Below are 18,225 nucleotides of genomic sequence, written 5' to 3' on the forward strand. Positions count from 1 at the left end.
AATAAATTGTGATATTTGTAAATATTTTAAGTAGTTTCCCATTTAAAATAGGAAAAATTTTCCTAGTTTATTTGATTGACTCCAATAGTTTTTATAAGCAACTTCATTCAATTAATAAATTTGATTTTGTTTCCATAAGACCAAACACATCCTCCAAATCCCTTTGTAATTCTCATTCTAGTTCTACTTTCAATTCTGTCATCCAAAATCCAAGTGGTCATAGGTGGCAAGACATATATGCTCATCAGATCAATAAAGTATGTAAAAGCCGAACCGAGTTTTCGATACAATTCTAGTTCTAGTTTTTCATGAGAAATACTTGATAATGTATGGGTAAACAAAAACAGAACTAAGGGAAGTTAAAGGGCTAACAAAAGAAAAGTCGGATATCCAATATACAAAGTACTTGTGGAGATCTTTCCGTTTACCTAACCTTTGCTACTTAAGTTTGCTCTTAGTCCTTTGAAGTTATGACAAGAAGCCCCAACGCTCCAATGAGAATATACTGCAAACAAGAAACAAAATGAAAATTATTTCCAACTCTTATATTGTACCAAGCATACGCATCATCAAATATGAGCGGCTACCGGAAGAGCAAAATTTTGACAATGATTTCAAGAAATGCAGAAAAATACATCCTGCGTACATGAGTGTAAAGAGAGATTTCGTAGGGAATTCAAAAACGTATAATTGGAGTGCATCCTAATATAGGAACAGCTACCTTTATAGTAGTTTTTCTTTTTAAAAAAAGAAAAAAAAATGTTCAAAAACCAAGATGTCAAGGATTTCAATCCATTACATGCATTTTGGAAAAGGTTTTGTCTATCTCGAGAAGATAAGACCAATTGTACGTTATAGGGTTTTCAGTGCAGAAACTTGAATCCAGGACCCATGGAGGGTAAATCCAAGGTTCAAGCATTCAAGCTTGGGCGCCTTAGTGGTCAAAATGTTGACTTTCAAATTTCTTTTCAATTGTGGAAATGCATAAGATTATGTGAAACAACAAAACTGTTGGGAGGAAGTAGTCAACCATGAGCACGAACCTTAATAATCGGTTTCTCGGTCATAATAATAGTCACCCAGCCAACATAAGGTAAAAATCTGAAGAAGCCAACACAAACATTAGCATAAATGCACCTATCCATACCCTTGAATGGCAGAAATAAATGAATCCAATGAGGGAATAAGTTCATTGTTCTCACCCAACAGCCCTTCCCATGATATGATGGCGCTGAAGCCAAAGCTGACCTTGAGCATATAAAAGTCTATCATCCCCATAGTTATTATCACCTAATAGAAAGTATAAGAAAGGGTGAGTACTTTAAGATAACAGGAGTTGATTGGATTTATGAAACTTTGAGCATGCATATTCAAATTTGTGAATCACAAAAGAATTAGGTCAGCTTCATACTTTACCTTATAAAAAGACAATTCATATGTTCAAAAGCTTGGATAATAAAACATACTATAAACATCTCTAGTTATTCTAATATTAAGAGCAGGCACCTTTGGTAAGAACATCAACTTCTCCTGTATCTGGTCGCTCATGAACCTGAGAAAACGATTAGATTAAGGGTAAACAAATCATAGAGTGGACTGTGAGTTAATACGATTTTACCAAATAAAAGAAGATACAGTTAATCCAAACAAAATATTGAGATAATGTAGGGCAGCAGATATATGTTTACAATTGAGATAGAAAAGAACGGTATGAAATTTCACAGACTAAGATGAAAACAACATAGCATATATTATGTTAGGAAGTTAAGTTTCATAATCTGTGAAGTGCGAAATGACTATTTATTATAATTTTAACGTCCACACTTTTCGATAGAAATGTTGCTCATCTCATTTCCACCCACCAAAAACTGAAGTAGATAAATATAATAGAACATAATGCTAATTCAAATAACAAACATAAAATACCAAATATATGTGAAATGCATATAGTAAATTGATTAAGTGTGAAGACAGGATACTGAAACATTGTGTAACAAGATCCTAATAGAATTTAGGTGACAAGATCATCTTTGAAAGATGCTTACCTTAATTACACGATGAACAATTGGAATTTCACGACCCTACACATGATTAAAAAAAAAATCCTCTTAGAAAAATATTAGCAACAAAAGTGAAACAATAAAATATACATAGATTACAAACATAATCACAAGAACTATACCCCTTCAGAGCACTGCACTTACATCGACATTAAAGACAACAATCTCTCCTGCACGGATAGGATCCTTACTCATGTGTAAGAATAAGATATCCCCCTGCATTTGATATGAATGAAGAAAGTTACATGATGAAATCAAACTTTAACTGATAAAGCTAAAATGCAGCCAGTTTATAATGATCATATTATCCTTTTTCACCAAGGGAAGCAAAAAATATCAGTTTAGAATAATAAGACACTTCATAAACTCGAGAATGCCAAGGAGTTTTTAAAATGTTATAGAACCACCAAAAGATGACTAGCAGACACACAAACATCCCCATCTTAGAATCAATATAACACTGGAAAAACGATAGACCAATGTGCTAACATAACCGTACTAGAATCAAAATTATATTCCACTTTTCTGAATCGTTGTCAAACTACACCAAGAAACAAATCCTTAGAATTCAATACTTGGAAATAAGAGAATTGAATGTTTGGTAAAACATAATTAAAAGTAAAATTTACAAGGAAAATAAATCTCAATGGACAATGTATTTAATGGAGAAACCAAAAGATGTTCCATTAGCAAACTTAAAAAATCTGTCACAGCTATCATCTTACCCTCTTAAATCCAGGTTCCATACTCCCTGAAAGAACAACAACAACAGGAGACTCGCTACCAGTAATGCACATCAATGCCTTCCATATTATGAGGGCAGATGTTACAATCATGCCTGAAAAGAAAATTACAAAACTACTCATTTTCAACCCAAGAATCTTCACAATAACACCTTTCATATAAAACGTCAGTAATAGTTAACTCAGACAGGCTAAAACATGGATTTATTTGGCATCAGGGGTCCATTTATTCTAATAATATCCTCCATGTGGAAAAACTTTCAGCGACGAGCCCAAACGAAAAAAGCAAATATTAATCTCCCAAGACATATGAAATCCTTCAAGCAAGATCCTTAATCATACAATAAAAAATGACAACATATTCTTGAAAATGACAACAATTCGCTTTCCCGTTTCCTTAAGGAAAACAAAATTCGAAAGCCAAATTGGACAAGAACCACTGAAAATCTGTTCATTGGAATCATAAATTAGCGGATAAACTAAAACCCTCCTCGACCCAATTTTAAATTTTGCACATTAAATACAAAGAAACAGGTAGGTGTGATTTGTGAAACTCATTCTCCGAAGATCCAAGCGCCAAAAGAAACCAACATCTCAAAATTTAATCACAGCCCACAATATCATTTCTCCCCAGAAGGATCAAGATCCACAGAACAACCGTGAAAAGCTCGATAAAGAGAGAGAGAGAGAGAGAGAGAGCTAACCGAGACTGACGGCCTGGGAGAGAACCTGACGAATCTGAAGAGATTTGATGGAATCCATAGTTTCTCCGATCCACCCCATTGGCCACTTCTCTGTGTTGCTTGAAATTCTGCTTCCGGTTTTCCTTTTTACTTCAAAATCTCCCCGCTAATCTTGAAGAAGACGACCCCGACCCCGACCGAAATAAGGAGACTCCTTTTCTTGCAGCGTCAAATTTGAGAAATTTGTAAAGTTTAACCCAAAATGGCAAATGACTCAGTTTTTTTGACAAGTGACCCTTTTGCTAAAATCACATTAGATTGAAATTACCAAAATATTTCCATGTGGGACGTGAAGTTGTGAATTTCCGTTCTTGTTTATAGTTTTTAGGCCCTATAATTATGGGAGTTTTATACCCTGGATCGATTATTTCATATGTCATACACTTTACAACTTCACATTTTCAAAGATTTTGATTTGTGATAGTAGAGTTGTCACTTTTCATGATTGGAAGAATATGTTACTTTGAATAATAGATAATATATTTGAACTATATGTGTCATGTGTTTCCAAAATTCTAACTCGTAATGCTTGTAAAAGCTAGTCATGGGCAACACAAATATCGTAACAAATTTATTCAAGCAAACTGAAAATTTATACTATTCCTCTCAAGAATACTTTATAGATAAAAAATATATGAGAAGTATGTGCCATAGTATAAAACAAAGAGAAATTTTCATAAATTACAAAGAAAAATGAAATTATTTTTAAAAATTGAGATAATCCAAAAAAAATTTAGGTGGAGAACATGAGTTTTGAGTAATGTCAATTAAACTATATGACTGGTGTTTATTTTTTATTTTTTAATTTTACCAATATATGAATAGTTTAACTAAGTAATTGACATTTTTTTTTAATAAGAAATAAAGAACATTGTAATAACATAATGATAAAAGAATAAAACAAATTATATGGTTTAATACAAGGGTGTAAAATTGATTTGGTGGATTCCACAAGCTCAGGTGGACTATGAAATCCCACGCTGCCCAAATAGAATCAAAACGCTATGAAATCACAATAATACCCTCCAAATTACTACCTATATTGTGGTCTTTCCCGTAATTATCACCATCCATAAGGCTACTATGGAATCACGATAATACCCTCCAAAGATTTTCCTTCAAATTGGTGGAGGAGAAGCCACCATGCAACTGCCACTGCCACCGTCTCCAATGGCGCTTCCACTTTCCGGGAGATTTCCGGCGCCTTTTCTTCCGCCGTCTATGAGGAAAGCTGGACTACTGCATCCAATTGCTTCCGCCTCTTTATCTCCGACAATCAAGGACGAAACGATAGATTGGGTCGAAGCAACTTCCAACTTCTTCGAGAAAGATACGAGACCGATTATGCTATTTGACGGTACCGGTTTCTTGTAGTTTTCCGATTGCTGTTGTTTTTAAATCAGCTAAGCTATGATTCCTGATTGAATTGAATTGAAATGAGATGGCTCGGCTGTCTTTGGGTTTGCAGTGAAAGTGAAGTATCGATGATTTTATTGATCTCTCAGGTGTTTGCAATTTGTGCAATGGAGGTGTGAGATTTGTTCGAGCTAATGATAGAAACAGGCAGGTCTTTTCTTTCTTTTCTGTAGTAATTCTTGGAAAGATAATTAAATTTGGAGCTGATTTTTTAGGCCACTTTTTGGCATGGTGGATGAAGTTGTATTTCCAGGATCCATGGTTTATGCTTTGACACATTCATAATCTTGTTGCCATGGTTGAATTGCAGCCGTCATTAATTTAAGATTATGTGTTTCTGTAAATGGGATATCTTAGTTTTCTAAGGAGAAGTTACTATGTTTATATAACCTCGAAACCTTATACTCTCGCCGTCTTTGTGGATTTCCTCTTGACATTTACAGAAGAATACGATTGGAGGCTCTCCAAAGTGACGCTGGCAAGAAGCTGTTAAGAAGGTCAGGGAGAGCACCGGATGATATTTCAAGTGTTGTACTTGTTGAGAAGGACAGGTATGTGTTAGGTACCTAAATAAGAATATTAGTATGTTAGTATTTTGGGGTATAAATTATAACGGTCACGAGAGGGAAAGTTAGTTACTGCTGTAGTAAAAATAGTAAGAGGGTGGGTGAGTGAAGGTTAGACTATTTTGTGGAGTGATCTAGGGCTTGGGTGAGAGCACTCAAGAGCAAGGTTCCAAGTGCCTTTATACTTGGTCTTCTAGTTTCTTGTTTGATTCTCAGCATATTTTAGATGTTGATTCTTGTTAGGAAGTATGTGCAGCTCCTCGTTTGAAGGTTCTGATGAGCTATATTTGTTTTTCTTATTTATGATCTGACCTTTCTGATCTTTCTTGAAGAAACAATAATCACAATTGCAAGACAATATTCTCAAATGTATTAATTTCCTAGAAACGAAAAGAAAAGGCCCCTGTTTTGCTGAGAAAAAAATTTCTCTCAACTTCATCTACTGCCATCTTGTCAGTTAACAATGTTGATGATAAATTTTAAATGCTGGATTGCAGATCTTATATCAAATCTGAAGCTGTTCTAAGAATAATGGAATATTTGGAGTTACCCTTTCCTCAGCTTGCACTTTTTCTCCAGTTTGTGCCTCTGTAAGTTATTCCTAATCCTTACTACCATGTAATGTTTTTCCTGCACCACAAATCTCTTAACAAAAAATGTTTGAACATATCTTTCTAATTCTGATTATTAATTGCATTGCAGGTTTGTTCGAAATATTGTCTATGACAATATTGCAGATAATCGATATACATTATTTGGACGCTCGGAGTCATGTGAAATATAGAATTTATTTGTACTCCTAGGATTTGTATATAATACTTGGGAATTAAAAACTTTAAAAGTTAAGAACTTTGTTTGATAATTAATACTATCGGGAAATGGAGCTGATATCATGATTGAGTTGCCAGGTCAACCTTTGGTATTGTTATCCGTGAACTTTAAGGATTCTCGATGTTTGCTTAGTCAGTTCCTTCATTGACCCAACATTTATATAACATATCGTTTCAGCGTAACTCTTTCTTCCTTCATTCCACCTGAGTATAATTATCTTTCAATGCAGAAATAGGTTCTTTGTCTGTATTTCAATTGTTACTCCTATAATACAAATCTAAAAAAATTGACAAAAGTTCTAGTGTTTATCTGTTGAAGTAGATCCCTTAAAAAGTTAACTCGTTGATGTGCTTTTTTTTAGCAGACATCACATTAGAGATTGGAATGCCAAAAAATACGTTGGATTCAAAATGGATAAAAAAAAATGAGGTTTTGGAGCCTACATCCTATGCTATATGTGGAAAAAATGGTATAAAACTGAACCAAGCGGTGGACCAAAATCAGGAAATCACGAGCACAATGCGGCTGACGTGATCAGTATTCTGAGAAAGGAAATGTAATCGTTTCTCCTGGTAGGAGACTGCCAATTTCACTAGACGCATTCTCAGATATTTTTTTCTTTTCTTTCAAGAATTCATCTATGGTTTCAAGCAATCTACGGCAGGAAATGTATTTGTTGATGTTCCATGAGCATCGTCACACGACGACTGAGCTATCTTATCAGAATCTGCATATCTTATATCGATATCTTCTAATACAATGTTCCTGCAGCCTACAGTTTCACTGCAACTTAATTCCACTGCCACCTCTGTTGCAGACGTTCCGTGCAATCCTTGGTACAAAACATCACTCACTTCTACAGCTGATGTCTGCTCGATATTACTAATGTGTTACTTTACCTTTTGCATACTCATATTAAAAAATCTATTGCTAAAAGAGAGAATGTCCAGTCTTTACTCTTTAGAGTTCTGTTTACTCTTAATCATTTTCTTGGATCTGAGTTTTGACTATGTTAGCATATAACCTTGTACAAGTTAAATTTTCCTGTTTTTACCTGGTTTTTGCAGTCTGTTTTTCCATTACAGTAATACTGGTCGATCAGGATTGGTTTGTGAACTTGATCCAGTGTAATTCCTTGAAATGATATCTTCCTTGCATATCCAGCTCCTCCCTAAAGTGAAGGAAATGGAATAAGAGAATCAGCACAATTCTTCATGTTTGAAGACATCAGATCAAGGTAAAGTATCAACATGTAGAAAAACCTGCCAAGTTTTGATCCTTGCTCCGTACATGGTCCCTTTCAGGTGACAATTTTGAACTCTCACATCTTCTACAGAGGATGACGTCCCATCTTTTCCCAAGCTACCAATACTGAAACCAGTGACCATCTTAGCAAGACATTTCAATATTTATTTCAAATTAGGCCTCTATTTTGTCATGGAGCATGTGAATCAAGTAACATTTAACTCTTCTTAAGTAATTTAACCTTATTCCATGACCAGGTCCACACTGGATGTTTGCTATGTGAATATTGGAAGTGCCTTCACTAATAGCGATGCAATCATCACCTGTTATGGTAGATGCAATTGAAGAATTAGTTCTTTCATCAAACTGAAGTTTCTAGTTAATATTCAACTGGGATTTGTAGTACTACCTGTTCCAATATTGCAATTGTGAATCTTAACATGAGACGAATGGGCCACATCAATACCATCAGTGTTGGGACTATTCTCAGGTGCCACTATGTTCAGTTTAGAAATAGAAGCATGATTGCAGCGAACTATGTGCATGTGGCTCTGTGGACTGTTACTGTGTGTTAATCCAGAAAGGTGAAGGCCGTCACAGTCATAAATTGCCAATGCCTATCAAACACCATGTGGATACAATACGATTGAAGCATTGGTAAGACAAGCATATAGGAACACTCCTGCATAAACACAGGCACAGACAAGTGAGAATTAGAATAGTGATTGTAACAGACCGTGGGTTTTCCATCTGAATCCCGGTCCCACCAAGCAGCTCCTTGCCCATCAATTTCACCATTCCCTTGTATGACAAGTCTGCTCACATTAGAGAACAGCAACCAATTTTTCGCATCAAAGACTTTCCAAGCATCAAGGTCACTTGGAGCCACTATTTTCCCAAGGATCTGCACTTTCCCAAGTAAGTTACCATTACTATATGCGTTTTACTTATTAATAAGCGTGAGAAGTCTTTTGAGGTTAGGAAGTCTTAGGTTACAAAGACATAACTAGGTCTTTTTTTTTTTTTTGCATATTCTTACATTGTTATGCATTAGTTGAAATCTTTAGTCAAATTTCAAAAACAAGTTTTTAAAGGCTACTTTTCTCATGTTTCAAACATCTGACTTTATTGTCGAAGACATAAGTAAAAAGTATAATATATAGCAAGAAAAGTATAATAAATAGCAAGAAATTTAGAAGCAAAAGTAATTTTTATAGGCTTAATTTTCAAAAGCTAAATAAAAAACAAAATGGTTACCAAACGGTGCCTTAATAACTTGAAACTTAGTTGCCTAATGTTACTTGAGATAGAATTCCATGTTATTTAATAACTTGTACCTGACTTAGTAGGGTGAGCTATGACTATGAGTATATAATGTAATTATGTAATGAGTGAGGCCTTGCTAGTTATCACAAAAAAGGGTAAATAGAAAAGAAAAGAAAAGCTTAATTACTTGAACACCGACGCTGGAGGACATGCATGGGCCTTGAAACTGCACTGGGTTCAGCAAAAATGTCTTGGTAGATGGTACTAGCATAGCTGAGGGAGTATTAGCCTCACAAACAGCTTTCCAAGCCTTTAGAAATGCCTTTGAATGATGAAAACTATCAGAAACAATAGAGCATTAAATACATAACTCAAAAGTCTGAAGGTGTGAATATTTACTCGTGAGTCATCTGTCTTTCCATCTCCAGCTGCCCCATACTGAATCACATCAATGGCCTTAAAGTTCGTAATAACAGGATCATTATTATTAGGATCTGCATTGCTTTCTGGATGATGATGTTTTCTTAATGCAAATATCACACAAATCCCTATTACTATAGCCACTACAAAACCTGCCTGCAAGTAGAAAAAAACAGTACTTAGTTGTAAATATTACAAACAAACAAGCCTTTGATAAATAAAATACAAAACAGTGACTTTGTTAAGTGATGAAAATCTTGAACCAAAAGCTATTAAGAACAGTAAACTTTGCTGGTTAAACAAAAGACCAAAACAGATTAAGATGAACCCGAATGAGCAAAAATACCATCAATTTCTTAATCATTGTAGCAAAATGGAAGCAAGGCGTATCAAAATTGGGAGTTTAATAGATATTTATCTTATAAACTAACAGATTAATGTCTAATGGTTTGACAAATCAGGCATATATATATATCTTTTTTGCAAAGGTGAATTTTGCTTTTTGAAATCAGGCATGTCAATTGGACTGTCTTTTATGCTTTACTAGTGAATGTGTTCATATTCAATGAGAATTATGGCATCTTTTTTTTTCCCTTTCATGCGTTTTTGTCAAATTCAAGATTACAATAATTTAAATGAATATTTTCATTTTCATTACAAATAGAACCACAATTTTTAGGAAATCTTTGTTTTAATGGCCGAAAATTTTCCCTTTTTTGTGGGGTTTACACAAGAAAAACAAGAATTTTGTATCATATCGAATAAGAAATTGCTCTTTGTGGCCATTCTACAAACTAAAAGAATATATAGTTTGGGGATCTGGGCAATAAATGTAAAATATGGCTAAAAGTATATTCATTTTATTGCATCCATTTTGGCCATTCTAAAATTCTGTAGATCATTTTAGGAAGAATTTACTTCTTTTAAATGCATACAATATAAGTTGTATAATTTTATCCTCTTAACACTTTTATTTTCTTTTTAATAATATAGCGCGAAAAACCGAACATCAAACCTTGAGCTTAAAACAATTGAGTTAGACTCATTTCAAACTTTCATCCTCACTTTCAATAAACCTGAACCTGTAATGTAATCTTACACTTTGTTTCAAAACATTAATTAAAGAAATTTGAGAACTCATCGATATTTCAACCACAAAAAAATCAAGTCCTTTTGAAATTAATTTTGAATAATTAACATTTTAATTTTATAAGTCCTTAAGGAAAATATTTAGTGCAGTGCCATTTTAATTAAAGATGCACTAAATCTGCATTAAAGACGTGTTTATATTCATTAAGTGATTTGCTTAAAAAAATCATTAAATGCAAACGAGAATATTCTATTGGTTTTGCGAATAACAAATGAAAGAATATTACCAAATTGTAATAATTTGTGCAAATTTAGTGTAAATATTGAAACAATTATTGAAGTTTAAGATGCATTAGGGTAGATTAAAAGTTTGTGGTAAAAACTAATGCCAGCCAAATTAAGAGCAAAACTTACTATAAAAATTTTAGGTATTTATTTTCTTTCTTAAATATTGTATTGGATTATAAATTTTATTTTAAATGAAATATCTTCTAAAATATTTATAAATATAGCAAAATACCACGACTTATATATACACACACAATAGATTATGGTACACCAAATTTTACTTTAAAGAACAAAATATTTTAAAATATTTTACCATATTTTGGCCATATTTAAAAACAATTATTTATTTGATAGCAAGTGTACTTTTATTATTTTGGAGTTGATGTCTATTTTGCCCTTGAGATTGTGAAATATATTCTTTAGCTTTCAAAGTTTGCGAAATATATTCTTTAGCTTTCAAAGTTTGCAAAATGATTTTTAAGGCTGTGATGAAAAAACCACTTTTAAAAAACAAGATAAAGACATTTTCAAATATAGTAAAATAAACTAAAATATTTATAAGATATAGCAAAATCTTGAATTTTATTCAAGATAGATACAGATATATTTTTATTATTGTCTATTAATGTCACTCATAGAAGCATAGTAGTGTCTATGAATGATAGAATATGAAAATTTGCTATATTTTGTAAAAAAAAATTTGACAAATATGTCATTTTTTAAAAATTTTCAAAAAAAAAAACTAATAAGTAAAAATTAAAATTGTTTAAAGGAAGTTGTTTTTAATGACAAAACGGTTAAAAAGATTTACAAATATAACAAAAATTTACTTTTTGTCGGTAGACATCAATATGAATCTATAGTAGTCCGATATACTTTTAAATAAGCAAACTCATTTTACTCGTAGAAAACATCCTATTATGTATTTGAAGTGTATTAAAAGAATCTAAATCGAAATCTTAGAATTAGATATTCTTCGACGATTTTCTCTACCACTTCTATGCTATCTCTTGGTCAGAACACAAATGGTTAATTTATCATTGTTGCCAACTTGATCGTGGTCGACTTTGCCACCTGTTGTGAAAAAAAAGTCATAGAACTTGTAAAGAATCATGAAGTTTTAGTCTTTCAATCAAGTCCTTCCAACTTAAGCATAGTTGGAGGATTTTGAGAGGGCTCAATAGCATTATGACTAAAGTTTTGAAAAGGTAAGTTATTTCGATAACGAAGACTTTCAAACCGTGGTAGAGCTTATTGGTGTTGGTGCTAATAGAGGAGACTAAGAACAAAGTTATAGTGTTTTTTAATTTATTTCAGAAGTCGAACGTTTTGAGGATACTACTTTTTGTCGTTCATCCTTTAGATAAAAGTTCGAAGGACTGGGTGGAATGATTAGTTACAAACTCATTGTCCTTTACACTGTCTAAAGACTTTTTTTGGTATCTTTATTTTATTATATATATTTTATTTTTAGAAAAAGAAAAGTATTTTATCCTATGATTTCGAATGTGTATGAATTCTCTCAACATAAAATAAAAAGCATTATATATAATCAGTCCTTAAAACAATGGTCAAATATTATTTTCCATACATGCCAAAAACAACATAGTAATCATCAGCAGTATCGTTATTACTTACAAAGTGATCTTTTAAACCTATTTCAATATTATTTCAATTTGAGAAGAGATAAGATATAGGACACAAAATTCAAACTCTTGAATATGACATTGTTTTTCATGTCCTCTAATTTCGTTCCTACATTTCGTACAATGTCCAAGCTACTGTTGCCTTTAACTTTTAAAGCTCTAGTTAATCATCCTTGTAAAATATGCAAGGATTTTGAAAGTAATAACATCAATAGCTAAAAACCATCAAAGAAAGGGGAGAAAGCACTAGATCTATCAGGAATTTCCATTATTTCCTAGTTTACTACAAAGATGTCATCACTTTATTTAACTCAGACAACTTTAAGCAACTGTTCCCATTACATTGCATTACTTAGCTTTAAATTTTCACCTTAGTCTTCTACATTGCTGCAGTAGATTCCACAGCTTGACGCCCAGAGCAGAAATTAAAACCAAACCAAACATCATTGGGGATCTTCGAGTTGTAGTTAAATGTAACGGATTTTGAAGAATAACTACTGATGGTTACTTTGTCCACTTTCCATCCATCATATCCGCTCCGGTAGAGGTACACATAGCATATCTGGTACGTGCATGGTCCCTTTAAGTCATATCTGTCTGTAGAGCAGCGCTCAAATGCCCTTGAAGACGGATCATCAATCCTCGGTACATATACCTAATCAGCAACGTACATTTTCAACGCATAAATCACCAACAAAAAAAAGCAGAGTGATGTTGAAACAATGGTGATGGGTTGTATTTGTTTTGACAAAGAAGAATGGGATATGAGAAGTTACTTCTTCAAGTGATAGCTCATTTAAGAAATATTATTTGAAACAAAGGCTGATCTGGGAAGGAGTTGCATTTGGAGAATAATGGAGATGACAAACAAAAACTTAAACAGAAGAGGGCCAATAAGAGGATAACTTTTCTCTTCCCTTTTTGACCTTTAAAGCCTTTGAGAATTATGGCCTACTTTGCCCGCACTGTTCTTCATAATATTTTTTGTAATTCCTATTTTGCCTTCACCACATTAAAATGTACATATCTCCTGGGGAATGAGTATCACAACTTTTCAGCTTGACGCATCAATTCACATAATGACTAAAATTCATATGGACATATCCCTTCACATCATAACTACAAATTTTATAGACATATCCATTCACGTTGAAACTACAAAATTTTCAGAGAGCAATATAGCTTTTTTTTTTGTCATAAAATTATGCCTTCAACATTTTCAGCTTTGATGCACCTGTATCTAACTAGTAATTTAAAAGAAATTAAGTCCAACTGTTGAAGAATCCAAATTTTGGAACTATATGCTATATCCAGAAGATCACTGATGTTTTAGACCAAGTTTGGTTTTATAACATTCACTGTTTCTCAAATTTTCATTTTTCCAAAACATTTCTAAACCTATATACAAATCTTGATAACAAAAACTTAGTTAATCTCTGTTCTTCCAAAATGTTAATGAGACTGCTATTTTGATCCTGTTTTAGTCCATAAAGAGGTATAAACACCTAACAAAATTGCCCAAATCCAACTAAAAATCACCCAACACAATACCGACAAAAGTAACAATGAACCACAAGCCTTAAAGACAAACAGAAACTTAATGAAGAGTATGGCTGACATTGGTTCCCTGTTTATCAAACAATCACCTGATTTCTCTATAGCTGATACTTCAAACATAACACAACTTGCAACAAAATCACAAAAAAAAAAAAGAAAAAAAAGAAACAGCACAGTTTTCATTTTGGGGATGAAATTTTGTTAAAAAATCAGAAAGTACCTGATTACCATATGCATCTCCAAATGCAATACTGATATAATCCCGAGTATAAGCAGGCGATGAACAGCTTGTTTTTATTGTTACCGTGTACGAACAGCTCCCTGCATTCTGTAATAACACAAAACAAGAAGAAATTACACCGATTGCTTTAACACGAACACCCACATCAAAATTTTCTCACAAGAGCAGAAAATCAGACCACAACCTGAAAATTTCTACAAATTATAGAAATGGGTGATTACAATTAGAGCAATTTAACACAATCCTATAGTTTTTGCCCCCAAATTTTTTTCCTGGGAAAATGAGAAACCCTTTATAAAAATAGCGACTGTCTTTCATGTTCTTGATCGTATGCACATTTTTGGATAAACAGAAATCGAAATTGCTCACCTGGGTATTGTTGATTTTGGAGGATTCAAGAGGCTGAGGATGCGGCTGATGAAGGATGGATCTAGATGATCCTGAGAAGCTGAAAATGGCGAGGAGGAAATAGAGGGAAATAGTTGCTTTCTTCAAAGTTTCCATAGCTATCTAGGTGTGTATCTGAGATGGTTAAAGTGTTGTTAAATAAAAGGCAAAACTTTTTAACTATAAACTATACGCCATGAGAATCACACGGGAAACAGAAACTTTCTAGTAGATCTCGTCCAACCCTTCACTTTTTTCTCTAAAAAATTACGAACGAGTGATCAAGTTTAGTTGATGTATATGCTTTGTCTTAGATAAGATAACACAATCAAAATTACCCCCATCACATTCAATTAATAATTCAAAATCATACAATCTTATCTTCCAATTATAAAATTTAACCTACCAAATATCACTAATTTTATTAAAAGAAAAATATATTTTAAAGTTTGTTCAATTCATTTCATATACATGTAATTATCTAATTTTAATATATTTTAATTTTAGTTTTTTATGTTAGTTCATGGTTGATTTTCTAAAAATATATTTTTCTTTGTCTACCATTTTTACTATAAATTTCAATAAACCATTAACTTTGATAGATTAAGTTTATAATTCAATATTAAAATTTAACCATTGAAAATATAAAAACTAAAGTTAAATGAAATATTATTTTTATGGAATTGCTGATTTTTACAAAGTTTGTTGAAGATTTGGTCCACTCTACCCAAATAAGCCTTGGTGGTTAAGGAAGATGATCTATGAGTTCTTTTAACACACTACAACTTAATGGTTAAGATATCTATCTTCTACCCATCATTTAATTGCATGACATGTTTAGATGGCTTAGGTTTGTGTATTACAAAATTTCAAGGCTAAATGTACTTAACAAAACAATAATATTAATTAAAAATAGATTACATTTAATATGTAATAGTACAAGTGTATATAGTACTAATAGGAAATGATAAGAAGACAAACACAAAGATTGTTAACCAAATTCAGTTAAGTGATTACAATGAAATTACTTATTTGGTAGATATCTTGAATGACAATGCTTATACAACCTACTCCTAATGAATAACTTACTCTCTTCCTAAGCTTGATATTTCCTCTCCTCTTGTTGCACTATGACTATTTTTCTCATTCTTTGAAATGCCACTTCAAACAAATATATGTTAATTTTCTACGTAGAAGAGAATATATTATTATAACATTTTTTAGCACATGATTTCTCTATTTATACTTAACTTAAACAAGAATATCTTCAATCCCAATCATAAAATTTCTAAGCATTGATGGAAAATTCCTAAATTCCTAAATTCCTAAATTAAGAAACTAGATTCTAGATTGTGTGATACAATTATGTGCTAAATGTATATGCTACTTTTCACAATGTATTGGGTTTTTATCTATATAAATATAAGGTGTGAAAGTGATCATTTCTTGTAGCACATCTAAATAGTTTATTTTTGTTTTCACACATTTTCAAGTAAATATAAAAAATTTTGGTCAGTGTCCCAAATATTTTGAAACTTTTCTATATCTTTTAGTTTATTCATTTTTAAATATATCTATTTTAGTCTATTATAAATTCAATATATGCATCCCAAAAACTAGTTGCATCTTTTTTTTGAAAAATAAAGAAACAAAACAATAATAATAAAATCTGATGAATTAGATCTTCCCTTTAAAAACTTTACCCATTGAGTTGTTTAATTTCTTGAAAATAAAAAATATTATCATTTTACCCAATTAGGTCAATAAAGTTTAATTTCAAATCAATAATAAGGGGTTGATTTTTTTATTTTTAATCTTGAATTATTGAACTAATTACAACGTGGACTACTATGAATTAGGATTGAAAATGTGGACTACTATGAATGCATGTCTCAGTCTTGGTTAGTTGAATTTTGATGCATTCAATGGCCCTATTGATGATAAAAGAAAGAAAGAAAAAAGACTAAAATTTAATTATGTGTGGATCTGAATCATAGATGCTTTGATGGATATATAGATCATAAATATTAATATCAATACATGCATAGTAGGTAATTAAATTTTTGGTTAAAAAGAAAAATATGTAATAGTTGTTTAGGTTTAGATTTAGAAATTATTATTCTTGAAAAAACCTTTTGATTACTCGTCTATTTCTTATTTAAAAGTTCTTCAATCATTTGCAGAGCAGCTCTTTCTTCTTCGTCTAAGCTTCCTGCTTCATTTGAAACTCTCACTTCATCTTCCACACCCTTTTCCAACAATTCATGATCCGTTACTCGGTATTCGTCGTCGTTCTTTTTCTCATCAAGCTTCACCATCATCAACCAGTTCGAGTTGACCACTCGATAGCGTCCTGTACGCCTCTGCCAAACGCCAATTTGACAACTCTTGGTGTCAAGACGAAGGCAAGTCAAAGAAGGAGGAAGAGATTTACAATAACCCTTGCGAAGTTTAGAGTTGAGAATTGCCGATAACGACCCAAATGGAGCTGATAGATAGAAGATTACAAAAAAATTTAAATTTACATATTTAACAGACGATGAATTAATTTTTAAAAATTTATTCGAGAAAACCACTACAAGTATTTACAAACGTAATAAAATGTCACAATCTATTAAAAATAGACGTTGATTGATTGATAATAATAAACAATAATTTTTTGTTATATTTATAAATATTTTAATTTATTTTGTTATATATTTTAAAATATAGTTGAAAAAAATTTTGCTTATATACTTACCAAAATTTCTAGATTCGTTCGTGACCACGGCAGTCGACAATGGAAAGTTTGTTTTTGCAGTGCGACCGCTCATGAGAATGGCAGCCTCATCGTAGGCTCGAGCGGCATCTTCAGCCGTTTCAAACGTTCCCAACCAAACCCTTTTCTTCCTACAAAATTAAGTACACAAAGAAGAAGAAATCAAACATACACAGTTTGGTTTTAGGGTTTTAGTGAGTATCGGAAAAGAGTGAAGGAAGAATACAGAAGAGGATGACGAATTTCGGAGACCCATGAGCCCCACCGCCGTTGCCTCACTCCTCTAAATTTCTTCTGTTGTTTTGCCATTTTGTTTCAAAAACTATATCCAACTCATTCATCATATTGTTTATGTGTGTGTGTATATATATATATGTAATACATTCAATTTTATTTTAGTTACCTTTACTCTTGTTTTGCCATACATAATGAATAATATTTCCTGCTGTGTTTTACAATAAGGTAGTTAAAAAAGTTTGCTATAAAATGCACGTAATAAAAAAGTTTGTAATAATTTTTCTAATTAATATCAATATAGTTAATATGTGTTATCTCTAATATACACTAAATAAACTTTAACTCAAATAAATGATAAATGTAAACTAAGATGAAGGTTTATGGACATGCATGAGTTCATATTTTTCTATAAACTAACATACTCAGTGAAGTTAACTTTGACGTGTATAGTTCAATTGGATATAAAACGTTAACGTAATTATGAAAAATGAAATACACATATCATGATTATATATGATTATGAAACTTTGTGAATACAAAACATTACATCCCCTTTAGAATAACTTCTTTCCCGGTAGAGAGAGAGATTCCTTGTAATAATATATTGTAGAAAAAGTCATTTCACCATTGTTAAAACTTAAACATCTCGTACTTCTTAAGTTTTAAGATTTGATTTGAATTTATAATTGTTATGTTTTCCAATACTACCATTTAATTATCATTACAATTTCG

The 18,225-nt window shown here is 32.0% G+C and overlaps 5 protein-coding genes across 5 annotated transcripts; 1 reads left to right on the plus strand and 4 right to left on the minus strand.

Annotated features, from left to right (window-relative positions):
• Positions 1-220: 220 nt before the first annotated feature.
• LOC101215961 (signal peptidase complex catalytic subunit SEC11A) lies at positions 221-3,763 on the minus strand. The gene is made up of 8 exons (XM_004152158.3): positions 3,508-3,763; positions 2,786-2,898; positions 2,205-2,276; positions 2,046-2,081; positions 1,507-1,552; positions 1,203-1,290; positions 1,044-1,101; positions 221-505 (listed from the first exon to the last, which is right to left on the minus strand). Exons 1-8 carry the CDS (start codon positions 3,584-3,586, stop codon positions 455-457), a joined length of 543 nt encoding a protein of 180 aa, XP_004152206.1. The 5' UTR covers positions 3,587-3,763; the 3' UTR covers positions 221-454.
• Positions 3,764-4,647: 884 nt separating this feature from the next.
• Positions 4,648-6,541, plus strand: LOC101215718 (DCC family protein At1g52590, chloroplastic). Its single transcript, XM_004152157.3, has 5 exons — positions 4,648-4,903; positions 5,052-5,109; positions 5,406-5,513; positions 6,026-6,118; positions 6,231-6,541. The coding sequence occupies exons 1-5, from the start codon at positions 4,690-4,692 to the stop codon at positions 6,310-6,312; spliced, it is 555 nt and encodes a 184-aa protein (XP_004152205.1). The 5' UTR covers positions 4,648-4,689; the 3' UTR covers positions 6,313-6,541.
• Positions 6,542-6,997: 456 nt separating this feature from the next.
• Positions 6,998-9,410, minus strand: LOC101211713 (probable polygalacturonase At3g15720). Its single transcript, XM_031884087.1, has 7 exons — positions 9,058-9,410; positions 8,341-8,508; positions 8,014-8,221; positions 7,846-7,927; positions 7,622-7,730; positions 7,384-7,530; positions 6,998-7,228 (listed from the first exon to the last, which is right to left on the minus strand). The coding sequence occupies exons 1-7, from the start codon at positions 9,139-9,141 to the stop codon at positions 6,998-7,000; spliced, it is 1,029 nt and encodes a 342-aa protein (XP_031739947.1). The 5' UTR covers positions 9,142-9,410.
• A 2,951-nt stretch (positions 9,411-12,361) lies between these two features.
• LOC101215488 (embryo-specific protein ATS3B) lies at positions 12,362-14,782 on the minus strand. Its single transcript, XM_004152156.3, has 3 exons — positions 14,481-14,782; positions 14,091-14,198; positions 12,362-12,968 (listed from the first exon to the last, which is right to left on the minus strand). Exons 1-3 carry the CDS (start codon positions 14,613-14,615, stop codon positions 12,693-12,695), a joined length of 519 nt encoding a protein of 172 aa, XP_004152204.1. The 5' UTR covers positions 14,616-14,782; the 3' UTR covers positions 12,362-12,692.
• Positions 14,783-16,453: 1,671 nt separating this feature from the next.
• Positions 16,454-17,589, minus strand: LOC101211468 (ethylene-responsive transcription factor WIN1). Its single transcript, XM_004152303.3, has 3 exons — positions 17,483-17,589; positions 17,239-17,387; positions 16,454-16,986 (listed from the first exon to the last, which is right to left on the minus strand). The coding sequence occupies exons 1-3, from the start codon at positions 17,563-17,565 to the stop codon at positions 16,646-16,648; spliced, it is 573 nt and encodes a 190-aa protein (XP_004152351.1). The 5' UTR covers positions 17,566-17,589; the 3' UTR covers positions 16,454-16,645.
• Positions 17,590-18,225: the final 636 nt, after the last annotated feature.

The sequence above is a fragment of the Cucumis sativus genome, chromosome 4, assembly GCF_000004075.3.
Source record: "Cucumis sativus cultivar 9930 chromosome 4, Cucumber_9930_V3, whole genome shotgun sequence".
Classification (NCBI taxonomy): Eukaryota; Viridiplantae; Streptophyta; class Magnoliopsida; order Cucurbitales; family Cucurbitaceae; genus Cucumis; species Cucumis sativus.

What these genes read in the sequence shown, in the direction of transcription:
- LOC101211713 (XM_031884087.1), bottom strand. Translation starts at nt 9,141, where the DNA reads ATGCTAGTACCATCTACCAAGACATTTTTGCTGAACCCAGTGCAGTTT. An exon ending in GGACCTGGTCATGGAATAAG is followed by an intron (nt 7,731 to 7,845) that starts GTTAAATTACTT and finishes CACTGGTTTCAG; the next exon opens with TATTGGTAGCTTGGGAAAAG. An exon ending in CAAGGATCAAAACTTGGCAG is followed by an intron (nt 7,531 to 7,621) that starts GTTTTTCTACAT and finishes CCTTCACTTTAG; the next exon opens with GGAGGAGCTGGATATGCAAG.
- LOC101215718 (XM_004152157.3), top strand. Translation starts at nt 4,690, where the DNA reads ATGCAACTGCCACTGCCACCGTCTCCAATGGCGCTTCCACTTTCCGGG. An exon ending in CGAGCTAATGATAGAAACAG is followed by an intron (nt 5,110 to 5,405) that starts GCAGGTCTTTTC and finishes TGACATTTACAG; the next exon opens with AAGAATACGATTGGAGGCTC. An exon ending in GTACTTGTTGAGAAGGACAG is followed by an intron (nt 5,514 to 6,025) that starts GTATGTGTTAGG and finishes GCTGGATTGCAG; the next exon opens with ATCTTATATCAAATCTGAAG.
- LOC101211468 (XM_004152303.3), bottom strand. Translation starts at nt 17,565, where the DNA reads ATGGCAAAACAACAGAAGAAATTTAGAGGAGTGAGGCAACGGCGGTGG. An exon ending in GAAATTCGTCATCCTCTTCT is followed by an intron (nt 17,388 to 17,482) that starts GTATTCTTCCTT and finishes TTAATTTTGTAG; the next exon opens with GAAGAAAAGGGTTTGGTTGG. An exon ending in GAACGAATCTAGAAATTTTG is followed by an intron (nt 16,987 to 17,238) that starts GTAAGTATATAA and finishes TCTATCTATCAG; the next exon opens with CTCCATTTGGGTCGTTATCG.
- LOC101215961 (XM_004152158.3), bottom strand. Translation starts at nt 3,586, where the DNA reads ATGGGGTGGATCGGAGAAACTATGGATTCCATCAAATCTCTTCAGATT. An exon ending in CTCCCAGGCCGTCAGTCTCG is followed by an intron (nt 2,899 to 3,507) that starts GTTAGCTCTCTC and finishes TTTTCTTTTCAG; the next exon opens with GCATGATTGTAACATCTGCC. An exon ending in CCGAGAAACCGATTATTAAG is followed by an intron (nt 506 to 1,043) that starts GTTCGTGCTCAT and finishes TCTTGTTTGCAG; the next exon opens with TATATTCTCATTGGAGCGTT.
- LOC101215488 (XM_004152156.3), bottom strand. Translation starts at nt 14,615, where the DNA reads ATGGAAACTTTGAAGAAAGCAACTATTTCCCTCTATTTCCTCCTCGCC. An exon ending in CCAAAATCAACAATACCCAG is followed by an intron (nt 14,199 to 14,480) that starts GTGAGCAATTTC and finishes GTGTTATTACAG; the next exon opens with AATGCAGGGAGCTGTTCGTA. An exon ending in GAGATGCATATGGTAATCAG is followed by an intron (nt 12,969 to 14,090) that starts GTACTTTCTGAT and finishes GTTGCTGATTAG; the next exon opens with GTATATGTACCGAGGATTGA.